Source organism: Brassica napus, chromosome C4 (assembly GCF_020379485.1).
Source record: "Brassica napus cultivar Da-Ae chromosome C4, Da-Ae, whole genome shotgun sequence".
Taxonomy (NCBI): domain Eukaryota; kingdom Viridiplantae; phylum Streptophyta; class Magnoliopsida; order Brassicales; family Brassicaceae; genus Brassica; species Brassica napus.
The window spans coordinates 47825578-47845938 of record NC_063447.1 but is presented as its reverse complement, the minus strand read 5'-3'; the positions used below and the strand labels follow the sequence as shown (position 1 = coordinate 47845938).

The window sequence follows — 20361 nt, the reverse complement described above, 5'->3', positions numbered from 1 at the left end:
AATAAAGTTGGAAAACACATGTGAAAGTTTCTCAAATTGGATACACTCATTTGAATAGTTAAGTATCGATCCTCCTTTTAGAACTTTTAAGAATTCTTGATATCCAAGTGCCAAGTATTCCATTTTTATTGGTTTAGTTTTTCTTATCTAATTAATTTAAATCATATAATTAAACAATATTAAAATACTATTATATATTATTGAGAATTTTTTTTCTACATCTTTACCATTAATGGTGCTCTAACTCTCACACTGTCATCTATATTCATTGTGTTTAAATCTATTTTAGTCCACTAATCATAAATATCACAAAATATTTTCATTTTCAACTGTTTTAAAAGCGCAACTATCTTTTCCGTCTGGACCTTCAATAATTAGTACTAGCTTTTTAAAGAGAAGTATCTCACAATTTATATGAATATAATAGTTTTTCAATAAAGTTGGAAAACACATGTGAAAGTTTCTCAAATGGGATACACTCATTTGAATAGTTAGTTAGAACTTTTAAGAATTAGTTAGAAATGAGTTAGTTAGAACTTTTAAGAATTCATTTAAACTCATTTAAAATAGTTTTTTTGATATCTCTGTTGGAGATAAACTTGGAGATAACTTAGCCCGCAAGTCTTGCTAATCTTATTTGATTTATGTTTATCTAAATGAGGTTTCCTAATGAGTTTAGGGATATATATCTCTATATATAAGGTGTCGACTTGTGACATCAAATAAAAAGTTTTAGAGATTGAGAGATTGAGATTGTTGAGAGCTTAAGTTTTGAGGGATTTTCTTAAGCTAATATAAGTGAGTTCTTATAATCTTTGAGTTCATAGCTTTGCGTTAAACAATAACCTCTGTCGCCGGTTTGATTGAGTTTCGAACTCATGGTACTTCACTCTCGCCCGTTTCCAAAGCAAAAGGTTTTCTATGTAATTTGTTTGTACTTATTCCAATGGAAGGTCTCAATTTCATTTCAAACAGAGTACACTAGTACTACACGATGGCTTGTGGCCTTGTGGGCCTAATGGTAGTACGTTGGGTGTCTATCGGACTATGTCACGAGGACTATGTCACAAGGTTCGACGTAGTACATGTTTTGAGATAAAAGCGAGACTCCAAATGGGCCCATACGAAAAAGTACAAAATACATTTTGGAACGGAGAAATAATTGCCAGCTACCTTGGGTATTGAGTTATGCATGGCTACACATCGATGTGAATACAAACCAAAATAAGGAGATACCTACTTATTAATTATCAGCGTAACACCAATAATTTTTGAAAATATATATAGAGAAAGAAAAAAAAAGCAAGAGGAAACACACTGCAAGTGTTTCCAAAAAGGACCAAAACCGAACAAAGTTTGGTTAATGATTTGACCAAACTTTAGATTACACACGTAGATAAATATAATTATTCAAAGTATACATATATATATATATATCCTGGCCGTACATCACTGTCGCCTCAGCTTATACCATCGGGTACAGTTCCTCCAACAACCTCAATTCTCCGACCATAACCAAAGGCTTCGCAAGAAACATATCATGGCTCGATTCAATCAACTCGACACGTGTCTCACCTCCAGCTAGTTTCCACTTAAACCCTTGCAAAAGCCTAGCGAGCATCATGACAGTTATGGCCGTACCTAACGCAGGAGCAGCACACCCTCTTTTTCCGGTACTAAACGAGATAAACCGGAGATCGTTCTCGGTTAAAGTCACTTCCAAGCACTCATTGAGATGTCTCTCCGGTTTAAAGCTTAGTGGATCAGACCAAACCTTAGGGTTACGACCAAGTCCGTAACGGCTAAGTAACACTTGACTTCCTTTAGGGATATGGTACCCAGCGACGGTTGTGTCGGAGAGTGCCACATGTGGGAGGTTAAACGCGGCGACGGGATGAAGACGGAAAGCTTCACGGATAATAGCTTTGAGATAGTTAAGTTTAGGTATGTCGGATTCTTGGACGAGTCTTTCTTTGCCGACGACTCTTTCGATCTCTTCCATTGCTTTCTGGAGGATCTCCGGTTTATTTATCATCTCCGCCATGGCCCATTCCACGGCGTTCGATGGATTGTCTGGAGCCGCCATTACAAGTTCCTATTATAAAATAAAATTTAGAAATGATTAGTGAATTGGTTTACTATTCTTTGCATGGACTCAAGAGTCAACGTGAATATTAACTATGTACGTGGATGTTTTGGCATTATACCCTTTTTCGTTAGTTTGAGCGACAAGATAATATAGTTTTTTTGGTTTTTTTTTGTTGGTAACTCTGGTATCTGGGCAGCCACATTCTCAACTATCCCCGTAAGGGGTCCAGCGCCCCAACGGAAGGGATGTTAAATCCGTTGTGGCCAAAGCTCGAACCCGGGTGGCGGGCAGTACAGCTGTACCTCCTTTTTATAGAACAAAATATTTTTATTCTCAACTTTCTCACATCACTTCAACTTAAAAATTGTTAGAATAAACCTAGCTAGAATAAATTTAATTCAGCCATTTTAATTCCAAAAATAAACCTTTTCAAAGATAGTGTTTTGGTTTTATGGTTTATTTTCTTTAAATGTTCTCCAAATGCCACACAATACATTTTTTTTAGTTTTAAATTATTGTTTCATATATTGTAGAAAGTATATCTATTTTAAAAACGTCTAAACCCATCAAGTTTCTGCCACTTTAACACAATAGTAGAAAACGCTAAACTATTATTAGTCTACCATTTAACAATAGATCTATAACGTATTTTATAATTAGTTTACAACACAATTTTTATTTTTAAAAGTAAAAAAAATATATATATATATAATATGTATGCAACTAGTTACCTTAATGGTTGGTTTGATTTCATCAGCGGTAAGCAAAGGGTGGCCATCTGCGTCCTTGATAGAGATGAAAATGTCTAGAAAATCTTCAATCTGAGTTCTCTTTCCTTCTCTCCACATTTTAATCCTCTCATCAATAATAGGATCATGATATTTATCCATAATCGCACTAGCTTCTCTCATGATCTTCTCATGTCCGTTTAGATCCAATCCCGTAAGCATGGGTAGATAATCCGATACACAAAACGCAAACGTAAACCCTAACCCCTCAAACATAGCTTCCATATGCTCAATATCTTCCATGGTTGGTCCACCATTGGTTTTGGTTTTCTCCGAGAACGTCCTCGTTCCGAACATAAGCCTCTTAATAGCATTTCCACAGTAATGCCTTGTAACAAAGCGGAGATCGACCGGTTCAGAGTTTTTAACCATGTTGTAAAGCCAAGCGGTTAGATGATCGGTTTCTTCAGCTCTATTATCATGTAGCCATCGGTGCCTTGCCGGACAAACAATCTCCGTCATGATCACTTTCCTTATCTTCTTGAATTGTTCACCGAAGGGTGTGATCACGCATGTTTTGTAGCCGTTGGAGAGTATCTTTTGAGCGTAAGTGAGTGGTCTTGATGCAAAGAGTGCGTCTTGTTGCTTGAATATCTCACGTGCTATCTTAGGACATGTGACTGGAATGACGTGAGTGTTTCCTAGACGCACACAAGCTATCTCCGTGTTAAGCTCTTTCATGAGGCTATGAAGCCACCGGAAAACAGGACGGTTTTTAAGCATTGCTGGAAGCATTCCTACGATCGGAAAGCCGCTGGGACCCGGTGGGAGAGGGTGCAGCTTCTTGTTATGTGAAGATGACTTTATTTTCTTGAATATCATTAAGAGAGAAATGACTACAAGAGCTTGAAGTGTTGTGAGGAAATACATGTTGCTAAACGGAGATGTTTGGGGACTAGGCTTGGTCGTGAGATCCGAAGAGTTTGATGCTATAGTATCCATTGTAAGGATAGAAAAGAAGAATACGAAGAAAAAGTGTTGTAATTGTGCTAATTGTTTTTCCATGGATCTTTCTTTCACCTTGTTATTTATAATGTCACATCAACTTAGGTAGGTTTAAATGACAGTAACACCCTTTATGTGGTGATAAGGGAGCAGTGTGGAAGTAGGGGTGGACACGGATCGAGTATTCGGGTTTTTGAAGGTAATCCTGATCCGATCCAATTCAATCCGTACCAACTCTGATAATTTTTGTTTTAGATATCCGTAAAATTTTAGATTTTTAACCGAATATCCTATTTGATCTGCACAAATAAAATAAAAATTCAAAATAATATAAAATAATAATATTTTATTACAAAATCTAGATATTTACTTTAAAAATTCTAATAACTAATATATTAAATTTAATGGATAAAAATATTGTAAACTCATATAAAATAAAATATTTATATGTTAGATAAATATAATTTTTAAATATATGAATATATGTGCGTATAACATATCAGATATTTGTTTCTAAAAATATTAGTATTTATGATTTGATTGGATATTTCATATTAGTATTTGCTTGTTTCTAAAGTTACGGATATCCAAATTTTAGGTTTGAATCAAAATAAATAATGAATCATATCGAATCAAAATTTACGATATTTTATCCAGTTTTCTGTGGAAGGCATTGGTCACTTAGACTGATTTGGTCTATCTAGTGATGAATGTCATCACCATATTGAGCTTTGTACGGCCAACATCCAAAATAATAATAATTATATAATAATATTATTATTATAATAAATTCATACTTTTTAATCATTTTGTTGGTCACCTGCCAAAAATCCTCGTGTTATATATGCATTAAAACAATCCTTCAAAACAGTATTTTCTACGGATATATGTTTTTTTTGTGAAACATTGTTTTTCCTTTGTTATAATCAAAGCAAAGTGTAGTTTCTTACATGATTGATCTTTAATATGTAAAACTTTTTGTGTATTATTCCTTTGGTTCTTGCGGACGACGATGCTAATCTCCTCATTTTTGTTCGAATTGTTTCCTTATTGTACTAACTAACCACATTAAGATACGTTATTGTGAGTATATATCATTTTTAGTAGGTAGATTGATATGCCTCTGTCACGTTCATTATCAACTGTATATATCTTTTTTGGGGAACGAGAGTAACTCTCCTTCAAAAAATTCTTTTATAAACATAGAATTTTTTTTTATGTAAATCGATTAACTTTTGTTTACGGTGTGGACTCTTAGAATGAATAGATAAGATGAAAACAACTTATAAATGTAGTAAATTCGTATAGTTAATATGTGTGAATTCGAAATATATGAAACGTATGTGGAATATATTTTGGTCGAATGATCTTGTATCCGGAGGAATATACTTAGACAGTTCAAAAAATATACTTATTCAGAAAATATTGGTACGACGCACCTGCCAAATTGCCTCGTGGAATTGATGTTGGTCGTTGGAGAATGAAGTTACTAAACCATGTCAATGTCAATTATGGTAGTGGGAGCCTCTATACATGCATTATTTACGACGTCGTTTGGGGGTTGCTATTGACTAAAACGGTGGGGAAAAAAAACCGAGTATACTATAAAACTACAATTTGAACATGAGGTTTCACGTGGTGGATGGGTCGAGTTTGAGTCCCATTTTTTTTTTGTTAATAGAGTAATAATCACATGAATATTTATGCAGTGACCATATAAATAACGAAATCACTAATTAAGAAGAAAGTTAGCCAGAGAATTGTAGCTAGGGATACCTTGATACTTGTAACTCAAGGTTTTTCTAGTTGATTACTGAATCTTGAGCCGAGAAATGCACCGAGGTATTTCCCACGATCAAATGAAATTTGTAAAAATGTTTGGCATTCCTTTGTTTTTATATATTAATTTTTAGTTATCGTATCTACAGAGATGTGTGTGTGTGTGTGTGTGAATATGTTGATATATCTAAATTAAACTTGGGCATGACATCGACGTAAGTGAAATACTAACCGAGTTTTATCAAACAACATGGATTTTAGATTACATAATTTTGAAAATTTAAACATTTTATTAATATTTTATTTTATATTGATATATACAGAGAAAGAAAATGCATCTAGGAGCATTCCACATCATTTATATATTTGTTCAAAACTATTTGTAGATACTAGTTGGTTGAGGTGGACCTAAGAGCAGCCCCATTGAGAGTTGTAAAAGGGTTCATGGGCTCGGGTTCATAGGTCTGAAAGCAAAAAAAAAAAGAAAAAATGGGTTTAATTCCGCGACCCGCGTCTTACGAGTGACCCCGTATGAAACGGGTTCACGCCAGGTGTCAGCCATCCATTGGAGACACGTTATTGAGTTCACGAGGAGGAAAGCGGAGAGAAATAATTTTCTCTCATTTCTGAAAAAAAAACTAGGGTTTCGGTCCAAGAGGCGATTTCTCGTGCGACGCCGACCTTTCTCCAATTTTCTCCTTCGAATCGACGACGGAGTGTCTCATCCACGAGCTCAGATGAGTATCGAGTGGATTCATGGTTAGATAGAAGCTTTTTGGGGTCGAAATCGATCTCGGGAATTCGAAATAGATTTTGTGGTTTCGAGTTAGGGTTCAAAATCGATACGGGGGTTCGAATTTATGGTTGTAAACCTCATGTGGGGTTCATAATCATATTTTTCGTGATTATGTTGTAATCAGTTTGCTTCTCTGGTTCAGATGGATCCCTTAGAAGAGAGAAGAGATAGAAAGAGGCAACAGAAGTACTTCAACATGTTGGGAAACGTGGCCGATTCACAATACGGGATTCCCAGAAGATGTCCCTGTGGTGGGAGAATCATTGACGAGGTTCGGGTGAAGGAGGAGTACGACACTCTTCATGGGAAGCGCTTCTTCACCTGCATAAGCTACGAGGTAAGAGATACAAACCGCTTCTTCCATGCATTACTCTCACTTGGCAAATTAGTATAAATTTTATTTTAGTTGTGCGAGTCTGATGTGTTTATGTTATCAACAAGGCTGATGGGTTTCATTATCGTCAGCCTTGGGTGATAGGTGTCCAGGAGGAGATGGAACGCCTGCGTAAGCGTGTGGAGGAGGCTGAGCAGGTGATCAAGTGGGTGCCCAATCTCAATAAACAGATTGAGAGTGTTGAGGTTAGTGAAGTTTTTTTGAAAGTATCGAATAGCAAGTTAATAATTGTAAAGTTAGGTTTTTTTTAAGTCACTAACAACGTTTCTTTGTTTCCATGTGCAGACACAGGTTAAAAGGCTCACTTTGCTGCTTGATAACCTCACTAGTGACGTTTATAACCCCACTGTGCAGGTGGCTGATCTTGAGAAGGTCTGCTTCAAATGAAATCCAAAAGGTAAACACTCAAACTAAACTGAAGTAGAAGTAGTATTTAGTTTAAAAAAATGTTCCCGTGTAGGTTGCTTGCTGAAGTAGAACTGAACTTAACTAGGTAGACTAGGAACTAAACTAGATCTTCATAATACTATTATTTGAAATGCTCTGAATGTGATGTGATGCTCTCTAGAGTAGGAACTGAACTAGGTTTCATTAAATCTATGTTAGTTGGTTGCTGTGATTAATGCTCTGATGAATGCTCTCTGTCTACTTCTTGTTCGAGTTTTTAAAAACTGATTTGATGTGTAATGAATGTAGTGTGTGAACAACTTGTTGTCTAATTAACTATAATCAATGTTTGGTAGTTAGAAACACCACCCGAAACTCAAAGCAAAATAGTAGTTTAAAAACATAGCAAATCCTTTCGACCCTAAACTCAAACCAACCTCTCAAAACACAAAGAAAGTTTAAAACACCACCCGAAACCAAAATGGATCCGTTTTCCCTTAATTCTCCTGGGTTTATGAACCTATTATCTTCCCATAGCAGTCAAACCATAGAAGTAGGGTCTTCTGATGTTCCTAAACCGGTGGAAAGGAGAAAGTGGACAACATAAGAAGACATTGTGCTCATCAGTGCTTGGTTGAACACCAGCAAGGATCCCATAGTTAGTAACTAGCAAAAGTTAGGGTCGTTTTGGAAAAGAATAGCGGAATATTTTAATTCAAGCTCTCAGCTCACTGGCTTTGCTCCTAGAGAGTGGAGTCAGTGTAAGCAGAGGTGGGGAAGGGTGAATGAGCAGGTGTGTAAGTTTGTGGGAAGCTATGAGGCCACTTTGAAGGAGCAATCTAGTGGCCAAAATGAGAACGATGTCATGAAGTTTGCCCATGACATCTTCTTAAACGACTACCAGGTCAAGTTCACACTTGAACATGCGTGGAGGGAGCTGCGGTTTGATCAAAAATGGAGATCAAACTTTGTGTCAAAAGATGGTGCAAAGGAGAAAGGAAGGAACGTGTGGAGACGGTGCCTGACTCGGAAGAGGTTAGGCCTCCTGGTGTTAAGGCTTGCAAAGCAGCCAAACGCAAGAAGCATGGGAATGAAGCAGCATTTGATCGACTGGAGAGCATTCTAGACTTGAAACAGAACATATCCAAACAGAAATTACTAGAACGTCTCCTATCCAAAAAAAAAAACTCTAACTGATAGTGAGGTGTCTCTGAAGGACAAACTCGTTTCTGAGATGCTTTGATCTGGTCAGTGATAGTTGTTTAGGTGATTACTCGCGTAGTTGTTTAGGTTGTGTAGTTCATAAATTGGTTACTTGATTACTTGCTTACTTGATTACTTGATCACTGGTTCTAGTTGATTAACAACTTGTCTTGCTTCTTTTGTGTTATTTTGCAGGTCAAAGGTTGTACTTCTGCAGGTCACAGGTTCTACTTCTCTAATGGCGCAGCACATTCTATTCTGTAGTTGATGGGTTCTAGTTGTCACGGGTAGTAGGTGTCACAGGCTATCAGTTTACGTATTTTCATTTCGCGGCAGGTCACGGGTTCTAGTAGAAGGATGGTGTAGTTGTCACGGGTTGTAGTAGTGACAACACGTTTTCAAGTACGTTTGCTTATGTATGTTTGTGTCACGGGTGTAAAAGTGTAGTATTTTGTTTGTTTCTACACTTCACGGGTATTGTAAGAGAAAGGACTATAAAATGTATGTCGTGTGTCTCATTTATCAATTGTCTCTCATCTTTGTTTAAGTTGTTCCTCTTTTCTTTAAATTTGTATCTCAACCTGCAAAAAAAAAAAACTATCCATCAAGGCCGCTCCATCAAGGCCACAACATCAAAACACTCCCCCTTCTATAAACTTGTTCCTCTCTGTTCTTTAAGTTCTTCCCCTCTCTTCTAAAAACACTTCATCAAGCCCACACCAAATCAACAACCACAACACCCATCAAGCCCACGCAAAATCAACAACCACAACACAATCCCTCCTTGGTCTATCTCTCCCTTAATTTTTTTTTAAACACTTAGCCAAATCTTCTTCTTCTATCACTTTTTTTTTAAACACTTAACAAAATTTCCCAAAAAAAAAATGTCATCCTCATCGTCAGATGGCGTAGATGAAGCTGTTGAAGAAATGTTCGACCAAGAATTTGATAATATCATCGACTCCCTAGTTGATGTTCAAGCCAACAAACCGAAGAGACGAGCTAATATCGAAAGAGATCGGGAACAATGCCACAATCAACTATGGAACGACTATTTCAAGGAACATCCTACATACCCACCAGACATGTTTAGGCGGCGTTTTCGAATGAACAAGCCTTTATTCCTTCGCACTGCCGATCGCCTCAATAATAAAGTTCCATACTTTGAGCAAAGAAAAAATGCTCACGGAAGGTACGGGCCATCTACACTTCAGAAGTGTACAGCAGCTATCTGAATCCTGACATATGGTCAATCGGGAGATACATATGACGAATATCTCTGACTAGGTGTACAGCAGCTATCTGCACTTCAGAAGTGTACATCAGCTATCTCGCCCAACCGCTTGGAGACGCCAGTACACCCGTGGTACAGGAAAGCCGACAATTGTCTTAGAGGCTGTGGCATCACATGATCTTTGGATATGGCACTCATTTTTCGGATTACCAAGTACCCTCAACGATATAAATGTTCTTGATCGGTCACCAGTTTTTGATGACATTTTACAAGGTCGAGCTCCTCGAGTTAATTTCAAGGTCAACAACCACAAATATCGTATGGCGTACTACCTTACGGACATAATTTATCCGAATTGTTCAACATTTATCCAATCCATCCCACTTCCTCAAGGTCTTAAAGCAGAGCTATTTGCTCGACGTCAAGAATCCGTCAGAAAAGATGTTGAACGTGCTTTTGGAGTATTGCAAGCGAGGTTTGCAATAGTTAAAAACCCAGCTCTACTATGAGATAAGGAAAAGATAGGAAAGATTATGAAAACTTGTGTCATACTCCACAATATGATAGTAGAGAACGAACGCGACGGATACACTCAGTATGATACATCTGATTTCGAAGCAGGAGAGTCAAGCCGAAGTTCCAAGGTTAAAAGGAGAAAAAGTGTGAATGTCCCTATGCTTGACATTCACAATCAAATTCGGGATACACAGATACATGATCGTTTGAAAGCTGATTTAGTTGAAAATGTATGGGAAAATATGGTAATCATGATGAATAATCTTTGTATGTTTATGAATTCTCATTATATTAAATAAAAACTTTTAAAAAATATTTTAATTTTTTTTATTCCTATGAACCTTTCTTCAGGTTCACTAATGCAAGAACAAATATTATACAAGTTCAATACTATTTATGGCCCCACCAAAAAATGAATTAAATATTCTTATGAACCCCATGGAGAGGGGAGGGGGTTCAGTAATGGACATATATGCTCTAACGTCTAACAAAAAAATTGAAGATTAATGAGAACTAACTAAAAATTAGCTTTTGGGCATTTTAATATTTTCTTCAATTAAAAATTTGATACAATCTTGTATTCAAGATTGCAAAAAACACATGAAAATGGATATTGTGGCCAATACTTTATGATTTTTTTGTTGCTAAATTACTAGTATACATTAGACTTGTCAAACATTTAAACCTAATTAATTGTTTTTTTAATGGACTAGACACAGCCGTCGATACAGAAATTAATCGGTCTATAGATATTTAACCAAATTAATCCGTCTAGATTATTAACCAACTAAGATAAATAGCTAGCTGCAGCAACGAGCTTTTTGGTGAATCCGATCTTATAACCACGACGGTCTTTCCATCGCCACGTAGAACTTAAATCACTCTTCCCTCATTACACATCTGAACATTTCTCGAGCTATCATGTTGGCTCTCAATTTTTGCAAATCACATCCACTTGTCAAACGCAGAGTAAAGCCAGGGAAGGAAGGTGATTAGTTAGCTCTAGCGAGGCCATTCAGCTGGTTTATTTATTGCTTCCACAATCGCCGCATAGTTTGAGATAGCGAAGGCTTCTGCATAAGTGAAGGCTTCTCCCGTGATTCAAAAATATAAATTAATGATACAAATTTAATATTAATATTTCTTATTTATAATCGTTTGTAAGATCAAAATTCTTGGGCACGCAATATAAAGCTCATATAGTTTGTTAAGTTTTCTTTCATGAATGTGTTTAGCCATTTCAGCAGAAAAATATAATATAGATTGGTTGTATTCAATTAAAAACATTGTGCTGACCCGCCATATAAGCAAAACGAGGTTAAGAATTAAGACCAAATATAATGATTTAATAGTTTTTTTTTGAACTTTAATGATGATTTAATAGTTAGTTAATTAACTTGTGGAAATTAAATAATATGGCTGTTACTTTTTGTCTTTATACCTACCAATCTACCAAGGCTCAAAGATACCGCACGTGATCGCTAGTAAACTTTCTGAACTGCAAAAAGTTTCTTAACAGTAAAAAAGTTCAGTTTAAACGAAGGGAAATTGCATTCTATAGCTTACAAAAATTATAATTCATTCTATAACTAATTATCCTAACTTATAGATATACCATATGATTTTTATATAATATTATCATTTTGTTTTTCTATCCTACCGGCAAAACCGACAAATAAAAACAGTTTTCATTAATAATTATTAACAACAAAATAATTCGTAGCTCTCCAACATTCATACACCTTTTACAAATTAATTTTTTATTTGGTAAAATCCATAATAGTTTTACGAAGGAGAAAACTGTTTGCAAAGGTTTTGACGGTGATGGAAGGGAAGCATCAGAGATTCGAAAATCTACATATGCGACGAGTCATTCTAGGCGCGGCGTCAATATGACTGAACTCTTGCCGATTTGATTTCACTTGTATGTTTTCCGGAAGATACTTTTAACTATTGTAAGTCATGGTTGCAATATTGTTCCATTCCATTTGACGATTTTATTATGTCATTCCATTTGATAATACTATTTTAGCATGTTCCATTCCACTTGACGATTACTAAAGAGTGTTCTATTTTGTTTAGAAATATAGTTTGTAATTTTTTTAAGTTGATATTTGGGTTTAGGATTTATATGTGGATTTATGGTTTAGTGATCAGGGTTTAGGTTTTAGTATATAGAAGGTGAAGTGGTATGGTTGGGGTCAACATTAACTTATTCCATGGAATTATAGACATTTCATAATTTCATCAATATATATTATGATATTTATTTTGTTCCATTCTATTTGGATTTAAGGTTTATATGTGAGTTTAGGGTTTATATTTGGATTTAGAGTTTATATTTGGGTTTATGCCTTATATTTGGGTTTATGGTTTATTGATTAGGGTTTTAGGTTTCGTGTTTAGGGATTGGGATGAGGTTAGGATAAAGTTTAGTATATAGGAGTTAAATTCATATACTACTTGACTGATATGAAATATACTTTTTATTAAATTTTTTTTAATTAATACGAGGTAAAGAAATGTTTGATGTAACTGATTTACGTGAGATGAAAATTGTGATGCTTCACTTTTATCCATAACTTCAAGTGACATGCACTCTCTCTTTCTTTCACAGGAGATTTGCTAACGAAGAAGGTATAACCAGGTAAAATATGAGACAAAAGCTAGTTACTTAATGACGTTAAAATCAATGCTATTTTCTTAATTTTCATTTAGAATTTGGCTACCAACCAAATTCTCCCTTAAAAAAAAGGTTCAGTTTATATTTTCTTCCTTTTTTTTCTTGAAAAGTAGATTTATCCCAAATAAACCTTTTATATATAAAAAAAGTATAGAAGAGAAGATTGAAGTCTGCCACATGGTCACCTTGCTGGCATCAGCCAACACTCTGGCAGTGTTATGTGATACGGTTATGGACAAAACAAAAGAGAATCCATGTATATTATTTGAAAAACGTTACAACTTCTTTTGGTAACTACGTGTCATCAGTAGTATGATTCTTAGAATCATTAGAAAAATATGTTGGTCCATTTATTTATATAATAAATTTTTTATTAACTAACTATAAATTCATTATTAATGTTTTTTATTATTTCCTTAAATAAAAATTACAAAATTTTCTAATATGGCTAAAATATATATGGCAATTAATCATTTTGAATAATAAAGATTTGATAAAATTTAATGTATCTTATATCATAATTGTTTAATTTTAAACTATAAAATAAGTTAAACAACCACATTAACTATATAATAAAAAATTAGATTTTTATGTATATGTTATAATTTAAATTTTAAAAAACGACTATAAATTACTAAAACTGTTAAAAGTCTCACATTCAAATTTTGTGATCCATGGTTTAAAATTTTTGTTATGAAAAAATACAAATGTTTACAAAATTATATAAGTAAAAAGTCTTTTAATTAATTATTAATATTAAAAGATATATATTTATATATCATTTTAAAATTTTAAAATGTTAAATTTTTTTAAAGCATAGTTTCAAAAATAATTTCCGAATTTCAAAATAAAATTTGAAAAAATTATAAAAAAGTTTAAATTAGAAAAAATATAATTTGAAAACATTAAAAAAAAAATTAATTTTTTTTAAAATGTTTTTAGTTATTTATTTAATTATTTAAATGTATGTTAATGTCATTTAAATGTTAATTTTAAGACATACGTAAATGTATGTTAATATCATTTAAATGTACTTTTATATCTTATCAAATAAAAAAAATATTGTTTGGATTAATAAAATTGATTTATATGTTCGCATCAATTTAATTAGATATGTAATAGTTATTAATTTTTAATTAAATATATATTTATTTCATTATATGTTAAAACATATAATACATAAATAATTTTTATATATAATGTTTAGGTGGTTAATGTATTATTTGCATTATGGACCGATGAAAAAGTTAGAATCAAAAGGCTTAAGGATGAACTTGTGGAATCTAATACATTTTGTTTAAAGAAACATTTGGAGAAAAGAATATCAAGTCCAAGTTCACATAACATCGATTTGCATTTTCGCGTAAGAAGACAAGGTTTATCAGTTGGGCTTCCCACCCGGCCCAATCGGAACTTGCCTCGACGATCGACTATAAAAGCCTCGGCTACTCGGCCAAGCATACAAGGAGTCGACTTTGGTCAACAAAATCCTTGAAGCTTATTTTTGTGTTTAACTGTAAATATAATATATGAAAAAGAGTGGTGTGGTGCAACTACTCAAGGACACAAGGCAGCAGAAAAACATACATTTCTCTTGAGATATGTATTTCAGCTGGCTACAGCATGTGGAAGGAGAGAAACGAACGAAGACATGGTGAGATACCAGCAAGTGGCTTAAGTATGTCAAGAGCATTGATAAGGTAGTTCGCAATAGGATTTCTACAATTCGAATGATGGGAGAGACAGTATGATGGATGTTTCCAAGTGTGGCTAGCTACAAGATGAGACTTATTAAGTTTCTTTCTGCCAAAAAAATTGTAAAAATAGCATTTTCTTTTGAATCAATTTAACATTAACTCAAAAAGAAAGAATTTTACAAAGAAAAAGCTTAACCCCAGATAAACCTCCCAGGCTCTCACTGCTACGTTTATGTACGTACTAACATTTATTTTGAGAAAGACCTTCATTTAATATAGCAAAACCAACTCATAACAAGCTCGACACTATTACAAACATAGTCTCCCACGTCAGAAGTTGGAAGAAACATTAACTAATATATTAGATTAGATGAGATAATGAAGTGATCATCGATTGGTTTTAGGTTTGAAATTTTTCTAACTTAATATGATATTAGAGCCCGATCCCTACATTCTAACTTGATCCACATCCGAAAGTTAAAAGAGATATTAACTAATATATAAGATAAATGAACCAATTCAATTATATCACCAATTAGTTTTATATTGAAATCTCATCTAAGATAACACTCACAACATTTCTTTTGAGTCTTCGGACCCAAACATGCTCTTAGCCACATCTTAAATCAGATTTCTATATGTCACCAACCACGTTTTCACCAACGTTTAAACAGAAAAACAAATCAAGATCTTAACACTTGAGAATAGTCGATTTCGCAAGACCTAACAACTATTTATATTATCTGAATTTATAAGTATGGTTTTTTCTTTCCAAAACGTTTAGCTTTACTCAAAATTGGCATTTGGGTATAAGAGAGAAATATAACTTTGCTTGCGGCAAATAAAGCCAGCCATCTCAATATATGAATATTTTTTTCATAAATATAAAAACTGACATCAGTAGACCCTAAAACTCGATTTTATATTTTATAACTTGTTAACGAAATATACTCATAAAAAATTATATATATTATTTAACACTTTTACCAAAAAAGTATATCTTTTACTAAAAACTTTTTTTTTGACTAAAGATTTTACTAAAAACTATGGGAGTAATGAAAGTGGATATTGGTTGATGTCAGATTGATTTTCGATTTAGATTATTTTTAAATTGATCACAAAATTAGTATTCAACGTATCAAGCACCAGATAGTACGTATTGGATACATACGTCATGCATGGTGTATCGTTATAATTAGTTCAGATTCTCGTGAGTTCAGTTGATATGATCATACAACACTTTTTGTTCTTTTGCTTGAAAGATGGAACATGAAAACGAGACTTTTCCCCTTTTGTTCTCTCTTTTTTTTTAACACATCCCTTTTGTTCTCTTATAGAAAGAACTAAACGTGAATGATTCGGAAGTTACGGTTTGCACATCCACTCAAATACTTACATTCGAGGAAGTTTCATTACACATCGTTAGTTTCGTTTTTAGTTTTATGTACTTTTTTTTTGTTGTTGGACCAAAGTCTAAATGAATTATTATGTGAAAAGATTTTTCCTCATTTCTATTATATGGTTTAATTATCTCGAGAGCGTATTATTATGAAAAAATTAAACTAATAATGTTAAGTAATGAATAAAATTGTATGTTGTTTTTTCAAAAAATAAAATTGTATGTTGTTTTAGAGAATTGCCTTTTTGGAAATGGGTCAAGTTCAAATCAGTTCGAAATTTTGGTTTGGCTTAGTTAACATTAATTTCAGCTTTGGTAAAAAGTTGCAACAATTTTTTTAATAATAAATTTTACGAAGTACAAACTTTAAGTTTATTCAATTGTATTTGGTATATATTTAATTAATAGTAATATTCTCCCTATGTATCACTTTAATTGGTTTTTAAGGTTTTTCCACAAAAATTAAAATAATACAATTTTTTAATGTAATTTATCTCGATTACAAAAATAACATTAAATTTAAGAAGTTCAACCAATAAAATAAAACACAGTATTTTGTAATTGGTTACAAATTTCAAATGACATTAAATTTATTTTGAATAGGAAGAATATCACTTATTGTGAAACAAAATTAAAATCTTTGTTTGTTTAATTCAGCTCAGTTGTGCAAAGTTATATTTTATATATACATATAAAGTAATCATTTTTGGCGAACTTCACTTTACTTAATTTGTATATTCAGTTCAGTTGCACAAAGTTTTGCTTCAGTTTAGGTCTGGTTCAATATTTTTATGTAAATATCTTCTTTACCATATAAATAGTTTTGATATTTCTGTTGGATAATTTTGATTTGGTTATTTCTCTCCCGTAGTTTTATGATTTATGAAAGAAAAATGTAACCATATAAACAGAATTAAGCTTTTATTTGAATGTATTCAGTTTATAAAAATTGAATATAAATACTTATATTACAATAATTTCACTCTTTGTTAAAATAAAAACAACAGTTACAAAATAAAATCAAGAACATGGCTAAACAAAAAGTTCTCAAGAAGATGTCTCAAGAACTTAAGCAGCTTGAGGTGAACAATGATATGTGACATCGATTCTTCAATCAATTTCCCAACCGAAGCTCGAATATCACAAGTAAGAGATTGTTTAACCTCTACACCATCGAAAACTCTATCATCCTCATTTTGATAATCTTCTTCTTCGTCCTTTTCAGAATCATCTGCAAGCAAATGGGGCGGAACTACTGATTCTTGAAGCTCCCATTCCTCAACACTAAGTCCCCATTCTTGATAATCGGTTCCTGCCATCGCTAAAGCCTCCATGGAAACCATATTTAATTAGAAGACAGTGATTGTAAAATGTGGTACAATTTGTTAGAACTTTCTTGGAATCTGTTGAGCTCTTCTTGTTTGATGAGTACGTGCGGCTAATGACGTTATATATATAGGCATGTACGGATGAGATATTTCTCTTTCTTCCCTGTAATCAATACCAAAAGATCACGAGACATGTTTACAAATCAAACCGTTGAATTGAATTGAATTTCTAAATTGTCAAATACTTTGAGCGAAGCAATATGAACACACAAAAAAAGAACAACATTCTCGTGATTCTTTCAAAAAGTAGAAGAAGACCATTTTGCATATTTCACTATAGAAGGACCTAAAGTAAATAATATATATATATAATTAAGAAATACATATATTTGTATTTATCTAGTTTAGGAAATTTTTAGTGTATAAGTTAATGATAAATCTATATGGAGATATGGAGATGTTCAGGTATTACCTCAGTCTACCTATTTACAAATAACTTAGAAGATAATATTCAACTTCTCTTTAGCATAATGGAGTCTTTACCGGATTTGGAGCTAAATAAATTATTAGTATACTGGATTTTGTGGTTGATTTGGAAGTCAAGGAATGAATTCATTTTCAATAAAAGAAATGTTCATCCTAGTGAAGACGTTAAAAGAGCAATGAATTCGAACATTGAATGGTATAGGAATGTTATCAAACTGGACAGCAAAGAAGAGGGTACGGTGCTAAATCATCGAAATGGTAACCTTCCCCTTGTAATTGGGTAAAGTGCAACTTTGATTATAGCTCTGGCTCTAATAGCATGGTTGATGGGATTGGATGGATATTAAGAGATCATAATGGAGCTTTTTGGGAGCCGGAAATGCTCAAATTAGAAAAGTTCAATCATCCCTTATAGGTGAGGCCATGAGTTTTCTTTTTGCTCTGCAACAGATATGGGTTCGTGGTTGGAGAAGAGTATGGTTTGAAGGGGATAATCAAGAACTCTGACTTATTATTAATCAAGTGAATGAACATATTGATTTGGGGAATTACTTATGTGATATACAGTATTGGATGGTTTTGCTACCAGAGTGTTCATTGGAGTATGTGAATCGCGAGAAGAATCAAGCAGCAGATGTTCTGGCAAAACAAACTAGTGATCATAATATTTCATCATAATATTTCATACATATTCTTTGATATTCCTCCTATTTGGTTGATTTAATATTTGTATTCACGTTTTACAATTTAATTAATAAAGTTCTTGCGGTTAAAAAAAGTTCATGATAAATCTATATAACCCTAATTAATTTTATTAATTAAAAAAATTACTACTTTCTAGATTGGTGTTTGTTCGTCGTGAGCTTAAAAAAAAGTTAATGATAAATCTATATAAGCCAACTACATACTCTTAGACGTGAGCTAAAAAAGTTTGTTCGTTTCATATAACATAACAATAAAAAGGGACTAACGTTGAATTGGTCCAGTGGTAGAGGAGTTGCGGCTGTAATTACCGCCACTTAAGTTTAATTCACGTTGGGAAATATTATTTACAATGTTTGGGTTCCCGGTAAATAGGTGAAACCATTTTTTTACCAAAAAATAATACTAAAAAGGTCTATTTGTGGAATAACAAAAAAAAAAGAAAATTAGATTTTTTCAACAAAAATTAGATTTTTTTAAACACTGATTTATTAGGATATTACAATTATGAGAAATATTACATAGACGATTCGACAACGACAATACTACATGTCTTATTAGGATCTACGTCTAACTGCATCACCAGAGCCGTCCTATGAAGATCTACGCTTGACCACCATGTTGAAGATCCTTTGTAAGCTTTTACTCGGTAGTCTGCATAATTATTTTAATAAACTGCTTTCTCCGGGAATTGAAACTTGGACCTGCTGTGTGAGATAACAAACTAAGTTCCACATTGGAGAATTAGACAAAGAGTGTCTAATATATAAAGAGATGTTCAACTCTAATAGTATGAGGCCTTTTGGAAAGGAAACTAAAAGTAAATCCATGCGGGTCAGCCTCTAAGGTCCAAAGTGGACAACATCGTACTAATCAGATAATATAGAGTTGGACATAAGCTTCAACAATCCCAACAATTGGTATCAGAGCGGTTGACGAGAAATCTGCAAAACACCAATATACCTTTCGAGAGATGAATGGTATCCTATGAGTTAGGAATGAGAGGTGTGTGGCAGAGATCAAGTCAAAAGATTCTGGAAGTCACTTGTGGAACACAAGATGAATGTGATCCTTAGTTTGAGGGAGATAATGTGAGATAACAAACTAAGTCTCACATTGGAGAATTAGACAAAGAGTGTCTAATATATAAAGAGATGTCCAACTCTAATAGTATGAAGCCTTTTGGGAAGGAAACTAAAAATAAATACATGCGGATCAGCCTCTAAGACCTAAAGTGGATAATATCGTAATAATCAGATAATATAGATTTGGACATGGGCTTCAAGAATCCCAACATACTGGTGTAGAAGTATTAATAAACATTTAGTTAGACAAACTGTCGGACCAAAAGGAATTTCAACAAAAAAATTAAATTTTTAAAGAGAGGGAGAAGAGAGAGATAGGAAGGAAAAGGAAGAGATAGAAAAGTTTTTTTTGTTAGATACTGAATTATATATATATATATATATATATGGTGTTATTGAACCTAATTTCCCTAAAACAAATGTAGGAAGATTAAAAAATGACTTGAAAAAGGGAGAAACTTAGAAGATAAGCGTTAGTCCAGCCACTTGGCAATATCCAACATATATTTCTTTCTTTTTTATATAAATATCTCTCATGTATTAAGAGAAAGCTTAAAAATGAATGTTGTACTGAGCATTTTGATCTTCTTGAAATGGATTTTTGACAATAAAAAAGTATATTTTCTGAGTAATTATTCCGTAGAGAACCATGCATATCAGTTCTTAAAGGTTAAATGGATGTGTCTGTAACTAATGGCAGGACTGTAAATGAAAAGAGATCTTTAAGAAACTTCAGCTCCACAGAAAATCTGCACGCTGAAGACAAATTCTTTTGTGACAACTGCTGCATTTAAAAATGCTGAATCTCCCTTTTTCTTAAGTATTGGCCTTGCATTTACCACTATTACCT

General features: G+C 33.3%; 2 protein-coding genes across 2 annotated transcripts; both read right to left on the bottom strand.

The window, feature by feature from the left end:
• Window positions 1–1225: 1225 nt before the first annotated feature.
• LOC125586315 (tryptophan N-monooxygenase 2-like) lies at window positions 1226–3897 on the bottom strand. Its single transcript, XM_048756308.1, has 2 exons — window positions 2821–3897; window positions 1226–2095 (listed from the first exon to the last, which is right to left on the bottom strand). The coding sequence occupies exons 1-2, from the start codon at window positions 3880–3882 to the stop codon at window positions 1466–1468; spliced, it is 1692 nt and encodes a 563-aa protein (XP_048612265.1). The 5' UTR covers window positions 3883–3897; the 3' UTR covers window positions 1226–1465.
• Window positions 3898–16524: 12627 nt separating this feature from the next.
• LOC106374435 lies at window positions 16525–18861 on the bottom strand. The gene has a single exon (XM_048756307.1). The coding sequence runs from the start codon at window positions 17251–17253 to the stop codon at window positions 16918–16920; it is 336 nt and encodes a 111-aa protein (XP_048612264.1). The 5' UTR covers window positions 17254–18861; the 3' UTR covers window positions 16525–16917.
• Between the last annotated feature and the right edge of the window lie 1500 nt (window positions 18862–20361).

Bases quoted from the DNA above. Each gene is read 5' to 3' on its own strand.
- LOC106374435 (XM_048756307.1), bottom strand. From the start codon at position 17,253: ATGGTTTCCATGGAGGCTTTAGCGATGGCAGGAACCGATTATCAAGAA.
- LOC125586315 (XM_048756308.1), bottom strand. From the start codon at position 3,882: ATGGAAAAACAATTAGCACAATTACAACACTTTTTCTTCGTATTCTTC. The intron at 2,096-2,820 runs GTAACTAGTTGC...ATTTTATAATAG, and splicing joins AAATCAAACCAACCATTAAG to GAACTTGTAATGGCGGCTCC.